We start from the raw sequence: 19,551 nt of genomic DNA, 5'->3' as shown, positions 1-19,551 counted from the left end.
TAAAGCGACAAGTATTGCTGGCTGGAAATAGCTCCACTCATTTATGTGGAGACACACAGAACTTAATATAAGAAAACCTCAACAAATATCAATGAAATGTATTAGAGGATTTACCAGCGAAAATGTTAAGCAATTTTTTGACATTTATGAACCCCTTCCAGAAAAGATAAATTTTGACCCTAAGAGAATTTATAATTGTGATAAGACTAATCTGACAGTCCTACAGCATATGACAACGAAGTTCAGTGCATTGTGAAGGTAAACACCAAGTTAGTGACCGTTGTTACTTGCATGAGTGCGACAGGTCACGTTATACTTCCTTTATTTGTATTTCCACGAAAAAATCAAAAGCCAGAGCTATTAGATGGGGCACCGAATGGAAGCATGGCCGTCTACCACAAATCAGGATGGATAGAATCTCAAAGGTTCTTTAAATGGTTTGAAGATCAGTTTTTAGAAAGTGTGAAACCTACCAACGAAGACCCTGTGATCGTGGTATTAGATGGCCACTATTCACCCACAACAAATTTACCCTTACTTGAGTCAGCTAGGGAAAATGGTGTACACATAGTGAGTTTTCCACCTCGCTGTTGTCATAAGATGCAACCTCTTCACAGAGCATTCATGTTTCTCCTGAAATCTTACTACGCACAGGAAATAGAAAACTGGTTGAGAAATCATATAGGTAGAGTGGTGAGTCATTTCCAGATTGTAAAGCTGTTTGCTGAAGCTTACAAAAAGTCAACCGCAGTAGCTACAGCAGAAATTGGTTTTAGAATAACAGGGCTGTATCCACTGAACAGAGACATTTTCCAAGACCATGAATTTTGGCTGACTCTACCATGTCCACTGGTCAACAAGACAACCCACAAGACTCTGTCTGTCATTCACCAAAAAATGACAGATATCCAGCTGAGACAAGTCGCATTAGACAGGAACTACTTGAGCCCCAGCCTGGATCCGGTGGCTCCCAACCACCTGTAAACAAGAGTCGCACACCCATTGTTCGAGGACAGGCCAGTTGTGAAACTTCCTCACCACCTGCAAATGACCGCAGCATTTTTCCGACAGAAATAAGCCCCTTGCTACTACTGAAAGACCAAACCGTTCATTCGAAGAAGGAGGACAACCAAGTTGCCCAGCAACTGTTCTGACAAGTATGCCGTATAAAATGAAGCAGAGTGAAGACATTTCCAAAAAATCAAACAAAAATGTTGCAAAAACCATTTTTGCTGATAGATCAAACAAAAATAACCAACTCACTGTAAAACATAAAAAGGAAAAAGTCATGCATATGAAGAAAACTATTATAACTAAGAAAAGGAATGACCCACATAAGCCATTATTGGAGACATCCTCAGAATCAGATGAAGATCCTGATAAACCATTGACAGTGTCTACATACGACGAAGACAGTGAAGATGATAGCGAGTGTCCTTTCTGTAATCAGTTTTATTTGACTGACAGGCCCAGAGAAAAATCGATAACTTGTACTGAATGTCGCATGTGGTGTCATCAACAATGTTCTGGAGCTGCTGAGTATAAAACCTTTATTTGTGATTTGTGTTTGGAAGGATAAATTCCAGCTTCTTATAATGTATGTAGTGTATGACATTTTTCTATGTGAAATTGCGTGACAGAGCTGTAATTGTACGTTTAATTAATTGTAATAATATTCTAAAATGTTCAGTTAATTTATTTTCATTCCGTAATTCTATTTTAAAATTGTTTGCGCTAGTATCTCGAATATCGCACAGGGCGATGTTAGGACGACACTTGGTGCTATATTAGGAATACTTTTTTCCAAACTGCCTAAATATACTTGGTGTGGTTTTTTATTTTTGAGTTATTTATTAGATGGAAATGAGCGTTTGGCGTCATTGGACGGGATGCCCCTTACGGGGGAGGTCCGGCCGCCCTGGTACAGGTCTTACTACATTCGCCGCAACATTGGGCGACCTGCGCGCCGGTTAGTGATGAAATGATGATGAAGACAACACAACACCCACTCCCTGAGGGGAGAAAATCCCCGACCCAGCCGGGAATCGAACCCGGGCTGACCATTCAGCTATCGGGGCGGACATTTATTAGATGAGATACTCACTTAATTGTTTCGAATAAAGGACAACAGTAACCAGCTTAGTAAAAAATTAACAAAACAACGTAATAAAAGTAAGAACAGCAACATTACTCGCAAAAATAAAAATGGGTGCGATATTAGGCACAGTTCCCCTATTTCCAGCACTAGATTCACATAGAACTAGTGCTTTTGGTTTTTCAGAGTCTGAATTATTGCAAGACAAATCAGTTACTTCATTATCACTGATGAAAAATGATTCAAATGGCTCTGAGCACTATGGGAGTTAACACGTGAGATCGTCAGTCCCCAAGAGCTTAGAACTACTTAAACCTAACTGACGTAAGGACATCACACACATCCATGCCCGAGGCAGGATTCGAACCTACGGCCGTGGCACCAGTCGGTTCAGGACTGAAGCGCTAGAACCGCTCGGCCACAACGGCCGGCACTGATGAACACACTATCAACAAGATTCTGTAAACCCTCCTCATCACCACCACGGACTACTGCCTTACCCTTGGCTGTTTGCTAGCTACCAAGTGACACACATGGCTATACTTGCCCTTCAATACATTTAAAGGCCGTCTGTTAGCTAGAAATTGAACTCCGTTCATTCATGTACACAGAGGTGGTAAGTCATGGATGACGATATGCACATATACATATGGCGCTAGTATCGCATATAAGAGGGGAGTTCATTGCGGACCTGTCATTTGCACTCAATTGATTCATGTGAAGACGTTTCCGACGTGATTATGGCAGCACGACGGTTATTAACAGACGTTGAAAGCAGAATGGTAGTCGGAGCTAGATGAATGGGCATTCTATTTCGGAAATCGTTAGGGAATTCGGTATTCTGAAACTGAACCGACCATTGACTGGAAATGGTTATGTTCGGCTACTTAGAGGCCATTTGCAGCCATTCGTGAATGGAATTTTGATAGATGACAATGCGCCATCTCAGCGGGCCACAACTGTTCGCGATTGATTTGAATAACATTCTGGACATTCGAGCGAATGATTTGGCCACCCAGATCGTCCGACGTGAATTCCATAGACCACTTATGGTACATAATCGAGAAGTCAGTTCTTGCACATTATCCTGCACTGGCAACACTTTCGCAGTTATGGACGGCTGTATTTCTGCAAGGGACTTCCAGCGACTTGAGTCGATGCCACGTCTTGTCGCTATACTACCCAAAAGGAGGTCCGACACGACATTAGGAGGTACCCTATGACTTGTGTCACTTCAGTGTACTGAAGTGCTCACTTGCAAGCTGAGCGTGTCACACGATGTAAATACCGCAGCAGCTTAATGTTGCTACAGCTCGTTTTTTTATGCGCTTAGGTTACAGCCCCGGGAGTAGACAACATTCCATTGGAACTACTGACAGCCTTGGAAGAGCCAGTCCTGAGAAAACTCTACCATCTGGTGAGCAAGATGTATGTGACAGGCGAAATACCCTCAGACTTCAAGAAGAATGTAATAACTCCAATCCCGAAGAAAGCAGGTGTTGACAGGTGTGAAAATTACCGAACTATCAGCTTAATAAGTCACAGCTGCAAAATACTAACGCGAATTCTTTACAGAGGAATGGAAAATCTGGTAGAAGCCGACCTAGGGGAAGATCAGTTTCGATTCAGTAGAAATATTGGAACAAGTGAGGCAATACTGACCCTACGACTTATCTTAGAAGAAACATTAAGGAAAGGCAAACCTACGTTGCTAGCATTTGTAGACTTAGAGAAAGCTTTTGACAATGTTGACTGGAATACTCTCTTTCAAATTCTAAAGGTGGCAGGGGTAAAATACAGGGAGCGAAAGGCTATTTACAATTTGTACAGAAACCAGATGGCAGTTATAAGAGTCGAGGGGCATGAAAGGGAAGCAGTGGTTGGGAAGAGAGTGAGACAGGGTTGTAGCCTCTCCCCGATGTTATTCAATCTGTATATTGAGCAAGCAGTAAAGGAAACAAAAGAAAAGTTCGGAGTAGGTATTGAAATCCATGGAGAAGAAATAAAAACTTTGAGGTTCGCCGATGACATTGTAATTCTGTTAGAGACGGCAAAGGACTTGGAAGAGCAGTTGAACGGAATGAACAGTGTCTCGAAACGAGGATATAAGATGAACATCAACAAAAGCAAAACGAGGATAATGGCATGTAGTCGAATTAAATCAGGTAATGCGTGAGGGAATTAAATTAGGAAATGAGACACTTAAAGTAGTAAAGGAGTTTTGCTATTTGGGGAGCAAAATAACTGACGATGGTCGAAGTAGAGAGGATATAAAATGTAGACTGGCAATGACAAGGAAAGCGTTTCTGAAGAAGAGGAATTTGTTAACATCGAGTATAGATTTAAGTGTCAGGATGTCGTTTCTGAAAGTATTTGTATGTAGTGTAGCCATGTATGGAAGTGAAACGTGGACGATAAATAGTTTAGGCAAGAAGAGAATAGAAGCTTTCGAAATGTGGTGCTACAGAAGTATGCTGAAGATTAGATGGGTAGATCACGTAACTGATGAGGAGGTATTGAATAGAATTGGGGAGAAGAGGAGTTTGTGGCACAACTTGACAAGAAGAAGGGACCGGTTGGTAGGGCATCAAGGGATCACAAATTTAGCGTTGGAGGGCAGCGTGGAGGGTAAAAATCGTAGAGGGTGACCAAGAGATGAATACACTAAGCAGATTCAGAAGGATGTAGGTTGCAGTAAGTACTGGGAGATGAAGAGGCTTGCATAGGATAGAGTAGCATGGAGGACTGCATCAAACCAGTCTCAGGACTGAAGACCACCACCACTACTACTACTACTACTACTACTACTACTACATGGCTGAGATGTTCCCTCACACGTGTGGTAAAATGAACATTAAATATGTTCTAATTCGGAAACCATTCAGAATAGGGCCTATAATGATACGCCAAAACATTATGACCACCCGCTTAACAGCTTGTTTCTACGTCTTTGGAACCAAATTCATCACTGGTTCTGCATATCAAGGGTACGACATTTTGTTCGTAGGTTTGTGGATGTATGTGACATTAGATGACTACGCAAAGGTCATGTAAATCGCGTAAATAACGGGCTGCAGATTTGCGTAGCGGTGATGCCACCCGATAGCGACCCAGATAGGTTCCATAGGATTCATATCAGGCAACTTTGGTCGCCGACACATCAACGTTGATTCACTATAATGCTCGTCAACTCACTTTAGCACGGTTCTGGCTCCGAGACACGGACAATTATACTGCTGAAATATGGCATCGCCATCGGGGTAGACATCAAGCATGAAGGGATGCAGGTGAATCGCAGTCGTCAGCGTGTCTTCATTACTACCACAGGTCCCATGCAACCGCAGGACAATCTCTCCCATAGCGTAATACTGCTGCCACCAGCCGGTGTCCGTGGGGCGCTGCACGTTTCGAGCCGCCGTTCACCTCCGTGGCAGTGTTTATGAAGACGACCGTCGATCTAATGCAGCAAAAACGTGATTCACCCGAAGAGCCGACACGTTTCCATTGATCGACGGTCGAGTTCCGATGGTCCTGTGCCCACTGCAACCGTCAATGAAGATGTCTTTGGGTCAACATGTGAACATTAGGGATGATCTGCTGCGGAGCTCCATGTTTAACAATGTACGATAAACGGTGGGCTTCTTAACATAAGTGGGTGCACCAGTATTGTGCTCTTTCGGCAGAGATGCCGCAGATCACCACCTGTGCTACTTTAACGAGCAGACACGTCTCCGAAACCAACGTTCTGCCTCGTGATGACTGGGTGTTGTGTGATGTCCTTAGGTTAGTTAGGTTTAAGTAGTTCTAAGTTCTAGGGGACTGATGACCATAGATGTTAAGTCCCATAGTGCTCAGAGCCATTTTGAAGCCAACGTTCTGTGAAGAGACGTGGGCGCCCAACCATTTAGCGCCTAGTGATAGTATCACTCTCCTTCTACCTCGTTACGTAGATGCTCACGACAGTAGCACGTGAACATTCGACCAGCTTCGCCATTTTCGAGAGACTCGTTCACGGGCTCTGACGTAATAATAATCTGCCCTTTGTCAAAGTCGCTTATCTCAATGGATTTCCAATTTGCAGCTCAAATCTTCTGTAGGGTGATACCCGTCTGTGCCTGCTCTGCTTACATACTTTTCTTACCGCGTCACGTGGCTGCAACGCCACCAGACAGCATCCAACGTCGCGCTGGGCAGTGGTCATAATGTCTTGGGTTATCGGAGTATGCCCAATATGAAGCTTTTTGCTTCTAATGTGTGTTCGTGGCGTATCCCTGAATACTGAACATTCCTCCTGGGATATCCTATGTAATGGTTGGTTGGTTTGTTGGGGGAAGGAGACCGGACGGCGAGGTCATCGGTCTCATCGGATTAGGGAAGGACGGGGAAGGAAGTCGGCTGTGCCCTTTGAAAGGAACCATCCCGGCATTTGCCTGGAGCGATTTAGGGAAATCACGGAAAACCTAAATCAGGATGGCCGGACGCGGGATTGAACCGTCGTCCTCCCGAATATGTAATGGAACACTGCATATGCAGTTAGTGTTCATACATTCGATATGACGTTACATTGACAGTAACGAATGACAGTTGTATACGAAATGAAAGACAACCAAGCGTCGTCTGTGTTGCGTAACATAAACACCGCTGTCACCGAAGCTCACGAGAAAGACGGGCCGTGGCGCTTACGTCACAGCACGTGACACTGCAGGTGTTGCGAGTGCCAGCGGCCGTCTCCGGCGGGGAGGGAGTAACAACAGGGTGATTACAATTAAAATTAACCGCTGTTGAAATAACACCACTGGTCAGAATGACATCCAATTGTAACGACATTTTATCAGAGAAGGGGAAAAACGTATGGCAGAAGATTCCAGCAATGCCTAAGGAGTACGTCTGACGTAAAACAAACTGTATTACTCAGGCCAAAAACCGCATAAAAATCATCAATCAAAATCAAATCGGACTATTAATTTCCTTGTGACTGGCGCAAAACATGTTCAATATGCTGTCCACCGTTTTCTGCAACAAGTTGAAATCGAGAAACACCATGTTCCACAACTCATCGAAGTGTTTTCGGGGTCACGTTCAGAATGTGTTGCGCAATGCGTGCCTTCAGTGCAGCTAAGTTTGCAATCGGAACACTGAACAGAACATCTTTCAGGCAGCCCCACAGCCAGAAGCCACACGGATCAGGTGATCGGCAGTAGGGAAATGGCGGCTGATGATTCTAGTGTTTCTGAAGTGGCGCTTCAGCAGCTGCTCAACTGGATTTGCAATGTGCGGAGGTGCGCTATCTTGCATAAAAATAATTCCGTCCACACATCCACGCTGTTGGAGAGCTGGAATGACGTGGTTGCGTAAAAGACATTCATAGCCCTTACCAGTGACGGTACAGGTAGCAGGGCCGGAAGCATCTGTCTCTTCCTGTGATAAATAATGCCGCAAACCCGCACCACATAGTGACCTTTTCAGGATGAAGTGGTATTGGTTGATTTGTGTGTGGATTTTCAGTTGCCCATACTCCACAATTCTGTGTATTGGCATATCCTGTCAGATGGAGATAGGCTTCGTCTGTCCACAAAATCTTCCACGGCCAATCATTGTCCACGTCCATGCGAGCAAGAAATTGTAAAGTAAAGGTGTCTCTTTCTGGCGGGTCGAGAGGAAGCAACTCGTGGACATGAGTAATTTTGAATGGATAGCAAAGAATGATGTTTCGTAGGATTTTACACACCCAGCTCACAGGTATGTCCAATGTTCGGGCTATTCTCCGTATACTACATGTTTGCACACCACCACTCGTCTGCTCCTGCATTGCTGTGGCCACTGCTTCCACTGACGTCGAATCAATTAGTTTCCTTCCTCTACCACGTTGCACACCAGAAGAATCCGTCTCTTGGAATTTCCGAATCATTTGCTCCAGACCGACGGCAGTCATCGGACCAACGCCTTTTTCAAACCTTTCAGTGTCCGGAACTTCTGCAGAGCGACGTGTGCACAGTCATCACTCTTGTAATACAGCTTTACAAGCAGAGCGCAATCCTGCATTGAGACACTCATGGTGACCGCTGCAGACGCAAAAGGAGGAAAAGCCGTGTACCCGGCGTGTTTATACCAACTTCAATGGGACGTGTGCGTGACAGGTGTTTCCATTTATGTATTCTGACACACACAGCGCCATCTATTGATCAATTTTCACACTATTTTATTTTCTTCTGCCATACGTTTTCCACCTCCTCCGATAATATTCTGTTGCAATTTGATGTCAATCTGACCAGTGGTGTTATTTCTACAGCGTTTTGAAAATTTAACTTTAATAAGAATCACCATGTACTTCAGACGAGTTCAGTAACTCTTGACTGCACCTTTAAATTCATGCAAGCAACAAAATTAAGACCGTCAGTGGGTACCTTGTTGATACGTATTGATTTACCGTGAGCCCTGCACCGAACCGAGCGTTCGCGAAGTGTGTTGGACAAGCCGACTAGTGTGACGTCACAAGTTCGTTGCAGGGCCCGTATTTCTCGTTGGCTCCGCATTGCCAAGGCGCGCCCTTTTGTTCGATGGCGAGCCCCGCATCCCCAAGCCGGGATGCCGCAGCGCAGCATAACTGCCAACCGAGCACGTAGCACCAAACACCTAGTAAACTGCAGTCGCCGTCCGACTTTGAAGACGCGCGGCATTCATCCGTACCAGGTTACATGAAAAACAATAACAAAAACTTTTTGCAATGCTAAAATACTTAACTTACGAAAAATACTTTCAACGGTCGTGGTCATCATTCGTCGGCTAGGTAGTCGTTGGGTGAAACATACCGCTTTTCCAAAGTGATAATTTACACCACAGTCGCGAGCAATGCCTTGTCACCAGCCTTCAGCAGAGCACAAGTCATTGGCAGCTAATGGTTTTCTGGTTCGCACTGACACTTGAGAATAGTCCACGATCTACATTACTGCTATATATTGGCCTTCACTTTGTTCCCTCGTCTCACGAACCTGAAGTCTCTCCTTCTTGACTGAGCGAGGTAACTAAAGCAGTGCTCAGACATGGGACTCCATTCCCCTTCCAACTGTACAGATAAGGGTTTTCTATTGTTTCCCTAAACTGCTTAATGGATCCTTTGAAATGGACTCGTCAGTATCCTTACCCGTCCCTGACCAACGCCAGTTGGTGCTTTCATCTTGCCATCCTCTGGCCATTAATGCTTAGTCTTCCTTCTTTCTTTCTGATTTGTACATATACTGCTAATTCTTTTCATACAGTGTTAATTCCGCTAGAAATGACATATAAACAGATATTTTTATAATGTTTGAATATTGTTTTCATTCAAGGAAGTGTAACATAAATTCAAAAGCACAATTCGTATTTGATAACACTAGCATATCTCACTTTTGCATGTCTAATTACGCTCTTGTTGTTTCAGTACCTGATAAAAGTCAATGAGATTAAGACGAAGAAAGGCATCGAACTGCTTCAGCACCTCGTCGAGTACTACCACGCACAGACGAAGTAAGTGAAGCCTGCAGCAGCATTTATCGTACAGCATTGTTTGGAGCCTAAGTTCGTAGCTATTTTGCTCGTTGCCACCATAAAACAATACCAGAATACTGATCACAAAAGGACATTTGACTGTGGTTTTTTTGAAATCGTCTTCAATGGTTTATTATGTCATTTTATGCTTATCACATGTTTTTTCCCCCTCATGAATTTCACTGTTAAAAAAAAGTAAACGGAAATGAAATTCAAATAATTTGAAAACCCGCTGAAACGCTCCATTTGAGTTATGTGATGCTTGCGACGTTAATGGCTAGCCCGCTGCTCCTACCGTCGTAAAGCTAATTCACAGTGATATCTTGTTTTGGAATGAACGGTTCGGAAAAGGGTTAAAATTGTGTGTAGTACAACATTGTACAAACACTTCTATAAAAATTAATTTAAAAATTATTCTTGAATGTTCCAGAGGATGAGAAGATGCGTAAAATGTATTTGCAACTCGCTCGTAGAATCCAAATGAGAGAGTGGACTTACATGTGCTTATTTCTGTCAGAATCATTTTGGTGTAAGTGCACACTTCATATGAACACATTGTCGTTTATAGCGTAGTAGGTAGCGTGCTGGACACATCTAATGCAACGTTCGCAAGATCGATCTCTCTTCGCTTAATACTACTGTCTTCTGTTTACTTTATTCGTAATGCAGTTACGTAAGAGCTTTAAATCATGTATCGCATTAAATTTCAATATCTGTTTTCGTTTATTAGCTTCATTTTACATTTGATCAATTTGAGATGAATCCACGAGAATGTTATGAAGAAACTGTGTTTCATATCTAATGTAGTTCTTATTCTGAAGAATCTGGAAACCGTTTAAGACTTTGTGACCGCATTATTTCTTCTCAAAGAAGTCGTTAAGTCTGTAATTTGCCACTTCCAACTGTGTCCATTGAGCCAGTTGTAAAGCTATATGTTTGACAAAGAGAAAAATCGAACATTGCTTGGAACCTGCAAGGAAATGTAATAATACCAGGGCATTGCGATAAAATAAAAGTTTGTCTTGCTTAAGCACTTATAAATCAGTGTTTTAGCAATAGTTAAATATGCAGTAGAACAAGAGGTATGTTAACAAGGCTCTGCTGTGTCAACTGCATATTTTATAGACATAATGTTCCGGTGGTTTAAATTAATAATTAATTACCTGGAGGAATAGAAAAATTGCAGTGTCTAAAGTTGTTGAAATTAGACAAGATGATGCGGTTACCAACGAGTATTATTACGCTTTTTAGTACATTATGGGAGTAACAGTGGTCAATGTGTTACAAATATTTACTATCAAAAACAGCCTTGATCACAATTTATTTATTATGGTGACCAGTTTCGACCACTACTGTGGTCATCTTCAGACCAATGAGTAAGAACCTCTTTTTGCTGGAGATACAGTTTTGTCCAGCAGAAGGAGGCTCTTACTCATTGGTCTGAAGATGACCACAGTAGTGGTCGAAACCGGTCACCATAATAAATAAATTGTGATCAAGGCTGTTTTTGATAGTAAAAATGTTATTACGCTGTCTGAACGTTTGAAAATTGAGAAAAAGGGTACCTGAAAACAGTAGTAGTTTTGGCAACAACCAAAGCAATTAATAATCAGAATTGTCTTCTGAATAAAATCCCAGTCGCCATGCAATACAGTTTTGTTATTTCCACAACATAAAAATCTTGGTTATTTTTTAAGAACAAACAGTAAACGTGTCACTTTCGGAAGGTTTCCACGATCAGCCTTAACAAAATTACTTTCCATTGTTACTTAAAAGTTGTAAATTCGTTTTCCATCCCTAAATAGCAAAACTGTTTGCAGAAAAAGTATGGAAAACACTAGTAACTCCTTATAGCTTCGTCTCACTCTAGCGTGTGACTTCGTCTGAGCTTCAGTCAACAACTGAGTACTTTTGATCATGTGACCAAATCTTGATATGTAATTATTTTTAAGCTTTAATTACATAAAAGTAACAGATATTTTGCGAGAATGCTACTGGAATGGTATAATCATTGAGAATAACAAAACCCGAACGATAGACTTAACATATGCAAAAAGTGTTTGTGACTTGTCATTCGTTATTTCTAATGTTGCGCTTATAAACACTCCTTGAATACTCCACATTAGGAAAAATGTGAGAGAAAAGGTAACTGAGTACCAAATAGGAAAACAAAAATAATTCCACGTTTTCTTTCTTTCGACGTTACATAATTCGCACCAATGCCCGGGGGTGAGGGGGGGGGGGGGGTGTAGGGTAAAGAGCAACAAGAAAACTTAGGTGTCAATGATTCTTCCAAGTTTAGAAAGACTGTGGGACTTCGAAGTCCTCATTGTCAAATTCAGTTCCATACTCGGGAAATGAGCGTTGAAGACAGTGCGTAAATTACATATCGTGCGCGAGGTCCTAGTGGAAGTGCTTGGCCGATGCCTTCCGTCGACATGTTACGGTTTGACGGTTTGTACATGTGTGATGAGTGCTCGTGCAGTGTAGTGCTGTTTTTGTGTTATTATGGATGAAGGGAAGGGAGAGGGCGAACGAATCCCGCTGCTGGCACATTCCCTCCTCGTCTGGAGTACCAACGAGGGTACCACCAGGCGTAAGATCCCCATCAAACTGGGTCACGTGTCTTCACTCCATGAGACACTGTGCGAGCGGTTTGGAACTTTAACCCTGGTCATTGGCGCCAAGTCTGGAGATCAGGAACTGTACGTCACTAGCTGACCACGAACATTTCTTTCCCCTCATGATTCGAACCAGCTACCTCCGAGCAGAGCGCCACAGCACAGGCGCGGTTTGGCTGTCTCTGTTGCAAAGGCGGGTGCCTGAAGTCCTACAGAACACTTTGTCACCACTGTCACCTTCATCCAATAAAAGAATCGTGTCGTGTGGCCAGCCCACCACGGCTAATAACAAGTTCATCAATTCTGCATACAGGTATTACTCATTTTAAGCGAACGTAGCAGAAAACAGCAGGTGGCTCGCGGACGTTAAATGCTAACATTCCTTATTTTCATCATAACTGAACATCACCAGCATCTCATAGACACTGACGGAAAAAAACGAGTTGTGCGACATAAACAAAAAGTGGTGGGCGTGTTTCTACACCTGAAAGATGATGTCTATTCAAATTTCGCGCCAGCTGCATAAGAGTAGCGCCGCTGTGAGGCTGCAAATCAGGTTTACTTTAAATACACGCGTTAACAGTCGTCAGCGTTAATTACCTTCGAGATTGGACATGTTAAGAATGCCTGCGACAAAGATGCTATTATCAATATCTCACCGAGTTTGAACGAGGTCAAGTAATAGGGCTGCGAGAAGTGGATGTTCGTTCTGTGTTACCGCACAAAGACTTGGCAGGAAAGAAGCCACTCTACATGATTGCTCGCCAGCGTTGATCGTGAGAATGTTCGGTCGCAAGAAGACGGGTCTCCGGGCGGCCACGTGGCACTACCGTGAGGGAAGACCATCGTATTCGGCTTACGGCTCTGTCACATCGTGCTGCACCAGCAACACCAATCTGAGCAGCAGTTGGCACCACAGTCACATAACGAACTGTTACAAACCGGTTACTTCAAGTACAGCTTGGAGCTAGACGCCCTGTAGGGTTCATTCCACTGACACCCCCCCCCTCCCCCCAAAAAAAGGAAAAACACGCTTGCGACTTTATTGGTGTCAAGCGAGAGCTAATTCGAGGACAGGGTGGAAGTGTGTTGTGTTTTCTGATGAAAGCCGGTTCTGCCTCGGTGCCGTGGTGGCCGAGTGTTGGTTAGTAGGAGGCAAGTTGAGGGCCTGCAACCAGCCTGTCTCAGTACTAGACACACTGGAACTACAACTGGAGTTATAGTCTGGGGAGCGATTACGTATGATGGCAGGTGCATCTCGCTGTTATCCCACGCACCCTGACTGCAAATTATTTTTGGCAGTTTGGTGATTCGATCTTTTGTGTTGCCATTCATGATCAGCATTCCAGGGTCTATTTTCCAATCGGATATCTCTGGCCCACACACCGCCCTTGTAACCAAACATGGTAACATGTTCTAAAGACTGTGGCCCGCTCGATCATCAAAGTTGTCTCCAGTCGAGCACTTGTGGAAAATCATCGGACGACAACTCCAGCATCATCCACAACCAGTATCAATCGTCTCTGTACTGACCGACCGACGGCATCAGGCATGGAACTCCATCCCGAAACTGATGTCCGGCACTAGCACACCACAATGCTTTCACATTTACATGCTTGCGTTCAACATTCTGGGGGTTACATCGGTTATTAAGGTACCAGCAATTTGCAGTTGCAACGGCATACCTTGCGTTTACATTAACATGTGATCTTGCAAAGTTAATCACTTAAATCGTGGATTGCCAGGTCAACAGACTTTTCTCAAGCTGTGAACCATCCATCTAGCGCGATAGCGAGTACTTTCCGCCGGTGGTGTGTGCCGGAGTCAAATTGTCCTGCCGTCAGTTCAGTATATGACACTTTAGCTGTCTTCACTGTTGTTCCGACCTTTCCCTGACCTTCCGGTTTGAATTCAAAACCGATGTCTGTCCTAGAACATCATAAAAATTCACACGTTTACTGAATTGAGCAGTTACCCTCTTTCTTTTTAAGAAGGTACAGCAGTCATGTATCCTACATTTTGTTTTAATATACGGTGCTTTACCAGGCGGGAGGACAGACGCCATCGTCTTCCGGCGTCTGCAAACTGATTTACGCAGCTAGTCGTAGATGGTGCTACATTTTACCACGGAGTTCGAAATACTGTGCTACTTGGACTTTGCATATACAAAAGGCAATTGCTCTTAAGCGACAAAAAACGTCCTAAGAGAGGTCAGGGTTCGACACTGTCCCAACATTATTTGCTAGACAGTACCTACACGAAAGAAATAGGCATTGGGCAGTCATCGGACATAATAATGGTCACTAATGAAAGGTAAGATCATACAAAACGAAGACATGCTAATACCAAAGGGGTAAGCCAAAAAGCCTAAAGCCTATAAATACTGGGACATTTCGCAACTAACCAACACCAAGCAGAGACGTATGAAGTATGTGATCAGCAAATAATAGATCCGGACAAACAGAAAAATATGAAATACCAAACTTAAGGATAGTAATACCATCAAATTCCTGAATACCTCGGTCATGCCTCGTATCACTTATTCTGGTGGCATTGTGAACTGGACACAGGCAGAACTAAACAAGTTGGACACGAACACTAGAAAACCGGTGACAATTCATCATGAGCTGCATCCTCGCAGTGACGTGAACAGGTTGCACTTTCTCTGAAAATCAATTGATAGAGGGCTTTTGTAGGCTGATGGGCAGTGGCAGAAGAAAACAATGGTACTAGCGGATTGTACGAAAGGAAGTGAAGGAAGTTAACACCTGGAAGCTGTTGATAATGCAGCGAACAAAGAATCAGTACTGGAAAACAGCTTTGCAAACTCAGAACAACATGCGGTCCAATACAGCACTGCACAGACCATTTTTGGAGAAGATCGAAGGCAAAGTAGGCAAGGAAAGAATCTAGTTGTGGCTCACTGATGGAACACTCAAAGAGAAATAGGAATGATTCTGGCAGCGAAAGAGCAAGACATCAGAATGGATGCTGTCAAAGCCAGAATTGAGAAATCAACGGAAGACCTGAAGTGTAGACTTACTGCCTGTTCACCGTCAACGACTCCAAATCTGAGCATATGGGCACGAGATACTATTAATTTCGGATTACGCCACAAATTCGAATGGCAGTTCACAGTGGTTGATGCGTGGCAGCCCATTCTAGGAGATAATTTCTTATCTCTTTACGGCCTGGTCCCCGGTATACGAAATCGGGGACTGATAGATTCCACCGCTAACCTGGATAGCTGAGGATAGTTATTTTGTGTCACCCCGGTGACAGTGCACCTGTTACGGAAGTTCCCCGAGGTCACAAAACAATCGCACACCCTGGTACCAGTGAAGGACACCACAGTACATCATATGCCTACCACACCAGAACCACCAGCCTCCGCACGTCCTAGGCATCTAACGCCGGCAAAAATAAAGTCGCGAAGTAGGAATTCTATTGCACGCTGACACTAGGTAACTGTCAAGCTTCCAGTAGCAGTTGGGGATCCCCATTACACGTGGTGCCGAAGAAGAATAACACATGGCTCTGCCCCCCCCTGCGGGTCCGGGGATTAGAATAGGCCCGAGGTATTCCTGCCTGTCGTAAGAGGCGACTAAAAGGAGACCATCCCCCTCACGGGGGTAGTTAGCGCCTGCGTCCGGAGACGGACGGTTTCCCGACCTATAATCGTGGTCTTTTTGGTTTTTCACTTCTCGTTTCTTCATTCCTTTTGTTGGTTCCTTTCTTTGCTCTTCTCCACTTCACTGTCTTCCTTACTCTTTCCCTTGACTTCTCCTTGCCTTCTCATTGCCTTTTTCTCCTTGCCTTCTCATTGCCTTTTTCTCCTTGCCTTCTCATTGCCTTCTTCTCCTTGCCTTCTCCTTGCCTCCTTCTCCTTGCTTTCTCATTGCCTTCTTCTCCTTGCCTTCTCTGGTCTCCGCCTCGGCGTTTGAGACAGTCTGTCCTCTTTCTCCCTCTTTCTCCCTCTCTCTTCTTTTTCCTCTTCTTCCTTCCTCCCTGTGCGTGTCTGAAGGCCGACCCACGCGTTCGCACGCGTAGCCGGTGACGGGGTAACGCGTAAGTCCCCGCCCTGGGTAGACATGTAAGGCACGCGCGTACCCCCTGGTAAAGGCCAGGCCCGGGGAGGGGTGATTGCCTGAGCTGATACCTTCTGACCATGCCGATTGGTCCCTCCGTCTGTTTCTCGGGAGGTGTGACCTGAGGTGTAAACATTCACCTAAGGCGGGAGTGCCCTCTGAGAGGGTCCCCACAAGGAAGGAGCGCGCCATCGGAGACGCTGGCAATCATGGGGGATTCCTCCGCAATGGATTCTACTCCATCGCTTTCGACTTCGACCCACAAACGGAAACGTGACCAGCCAACAGTGACAAAAATACTACCGCCTGCCCCACAGTTCCTCGTCGTTTCTCGATCTGAAGAAGGAAAGGATTTTTCCTCTGTCAACCCTTTCGTTATCCAGAAGGGCGTCGATGCCATAGCTGGATCTGTCAAATCTTGTACCAGATTGCGTAACGGTACCCTATTACTCGAAACTGAGAGCGCCTTTCAGGCACAAAAACTGCTTCGGGCCACACTCCTTTACACATTCCCTGTCCGCGTGGAGGCTCACCGAACTTTGAATTCGTCTCGTGGTGTGGTCTATACTAGATCCCTCGACGGCTTGACTGACGAGGAGATTCAATCTTTCCTCGCTGAGCAGGGCGTGACGGCTGTCCATAGGGTCATGAAAAAGGTCAACAATGACCTTGTACCGACCCGGACACTTTTCTTAACCTTCGATAGTGTTAAGCTGCCATCGCGCATCAAGGCGGGCTACGAGGTCATTTCAGTTCGCCCCTATGTCCCGACACCTACGCGCTGCTACCAGTGTCAGCGTTTCAATCACACTCGACAGTCTTGTTCCAATGCGGCTAAATGTGTCACTTGTGGCAGGGATGCCCATGAGGGTGACTGTCCACCTCCGTCTCCTCGTTGTGTGAACTGTCAGGGTGACCATGCCGCATCCTCCCGCGACTGTCCTGTCTATAAGGAAGAACGCTGTATCCAGGAAATTCGAGTCAAAGAGAAAGTGTCCACCTCGGCTGCTCGCAAGCTATTGGCTAGTAGGAAGCCCACGCTGCTCCCAGCGGGGAAATACAGCACTGTCCTCGCCTCTCCTCGGACTACCCGGGAGGTAGCAACCCAGACATGCGATCTGACCTTCAGCACCACGGTCGTCCGTTCGGCCAGTGCTAAGATCGCGCGGTCGACGTCTCCTCTTCCTCCCATCACCCCACAGACACCAGCCACTTCCTCAGCTTCTGCTCAGTCGAAGACCCCGAAGTCAGATGCACGGGCCTTCAAGAAGGAACCATCCCGTGCAGACTTCCTCCGTTCCTCGACCTCCCAGCCTTCGACCGGTACTTCCACCAAACGTCCTTCTAAAAAGGCGCATAGGAAGCACAGTTCTCCTTCTCCGCCGCGGCGCCTTTCTTCTCCTGCGCCACCCAGCGGTTGCCGCCCCAGGCCGTCATCCGTTTCGCCTGGCCGCACCGCTGGTCGCCGAACATCTGGCCGTTCACCGGCGGAGGAAGCTCCCCCTCCCGGCCATCCACCTGAGATGGCCGATGACCCTATAGACCCCATGGACGATGACTGTCTGCCTCCTGCTAGCGGCGGCAGTGCTCGCTCGAAGCCAGGCCCTAAGCGGCCTTCGAGGTGACCCCTTCTCTCATCTTCCTTTTCTTACGATGGCACTTATTAACTGGAATATTCGCAGCATTCGCTCCAACCGAGAGGACTTGAAGTTGCTGCTCCGCTCGCATCGTCCGCTCGTCGTAGCCCTCCAGGAAACGAAGCTACGCCCATGCGATCAAATTGCCTTGGCACACTACACCTCTGTGCGTTTTGACCTACCCCCTGTGGTAGGTATCCCAGCTCATGGAGGGGTTATGTTGCTGGTCCGGGATGATATTTACTACGATCCCATCACGTTGCACACCGGCCTGCAGGCAGTAGCCATCCGCATTACTCTCCCCACTTTCACGTTTTCCTTTTGTACCGTTTACGCTCCATCGTCATCTGCCGTTACCAGGGCAGACATGACGCAACTTATTACTCAGCTACCTGCACCATTCTTGTTAACTGGAGACTTCAATGCCCACCATCCTCTTTGGGGCTCTCCAGCATCCTGCCCGAGGGGCTCCTTGTTAGCAGACCTTTTCAACCAGCTCAATCTTGTCTGCCTCAATACTGGCGCCCCTACTTTTCTTTCGGACACATCTCATACCTATTCCCATTTAGACCTCTCTATATGTACTCCCCAACTTGCACGCCGGTTTGAGTGGTATGCACTTGCTGATGCATATTCGAGCGACCACTTCCCGTGTGTTATCCATCTCCTGCAGCATACTCCCTCTCCGTGCTCCTCTCGTTGGACCATCTCCAAGGCAGACTGGGGGCTCTTCTCTTCCAGGGCGACCTTTCAGGATCAAACCTTCACAAGCTGCGATCGTCAGGTCGCACACCTCACGGAAGTCATTCTCGCTGCTGCTGAATATTCCATCCCTCACCCTACTTCTTCTCCACGTCGCGTACCGGTCCCCTGGTGGACCGCAGCATGTAGGGACGCTTTACGTGCTCGTCGACGTGCTTTACGCACCTTTAAACGCCACCCTACAGTGGCGAATTGCATTAATTATAAACGATTACGTGCTCAGTGTCGTCGTATTATTAAAGAAAGCAAGAAAGCCAGCTGGGCTGCTTTCACCAGCACCTTCAACAGTTCTACTCCTTCTTCTGTTGTCTGGGGTAGCCTGCGCCGGCTATCTGGCACTAAGGTCCACTCCCCAGTTTCTGGCTTGAAGGTCGCGAATGAAGTCCTTGTGGCCCCTGAGGCTGTCTCCAATGCCTTCGGCCGCTTTTTCGCCGAGGTTTCGAGCTCCGCTCATTACCACCCTGCCTTCCTCCCCCGCAAACAGGCAGAGGAGGCGAGGCCACCTAACTTCCGCTCCTCGAATCGTGAAGGTTATAATGCCCCATTCACCATGCGGGAACTGGAAAACGCACTTGGCCGATCACGGTCCTCCGCTCCAGGGCCTGATTCTATTCATATCCAGATGCTGAAGAACCTTTCTCCTGCGGGTAAAGGTTTTCTTCTTCGTACTTACAATCGCATCTGGATTGAGGGACATGTTCCCGCATGCTGGCGCGAGTCTATTGTTGTTCCGATTCCTAAGCCGGGGAAGGACAAGCACTTGCCTTCCAGTTATCGACCTATCTCGCTTACCAGCTGTGTCTGTAAAGTGATGGAGCGAATGG

General features: G+C 45.7%; 1 protein-coding gene across 6 annotated transcripts in view; it reads left to right on the top strand.

Annotated features, from left to right (window-relative positions):
• The window catches only part of LOC126201359 (arfGAP with SH3 domain, ANK repeat and PH domain-containing protein), a 315,685-nt gene that overhangs the window by 179,234 nt on the left and 116,900 nt on the right, over positions 1–19,551 (top strand). For all 6 annotated transcript variants that reach the window (XM_049936784.1, XM_049936782.1, XM_049936783.1 and 3 more), the window contains exon 4: positions 9,513–9,598. In XM_049936784.1, the coding sequence (XP_049792741.1) occupies positions 9,513–9,598 (86 nt within the window). The remainder of the gene's footprint in view (positions 1–9,512; positions 9,599–19,551) is intronic.

Source organism: Schistocerca nitens, chromosome 1, assembly GCF_023898315.1.
Source record: "Schistocerca nitens isolate TAMUIC-IGC-003100 chromosome 1, iqSchNite1.1, whole genome shotgun sequence".
Taxonomy (NCBI): Eukaryota; Metazoa; Arthropoda; class Insecta; order Orthoptera; family Acrididae; genus Schistocerca; species Schistocerca nitens.
The sequence above is the reverse complement of the archived record's forward strand: the minus strand, read 5'-3'. Positions and strand labels throughout refer to the sequence as shown.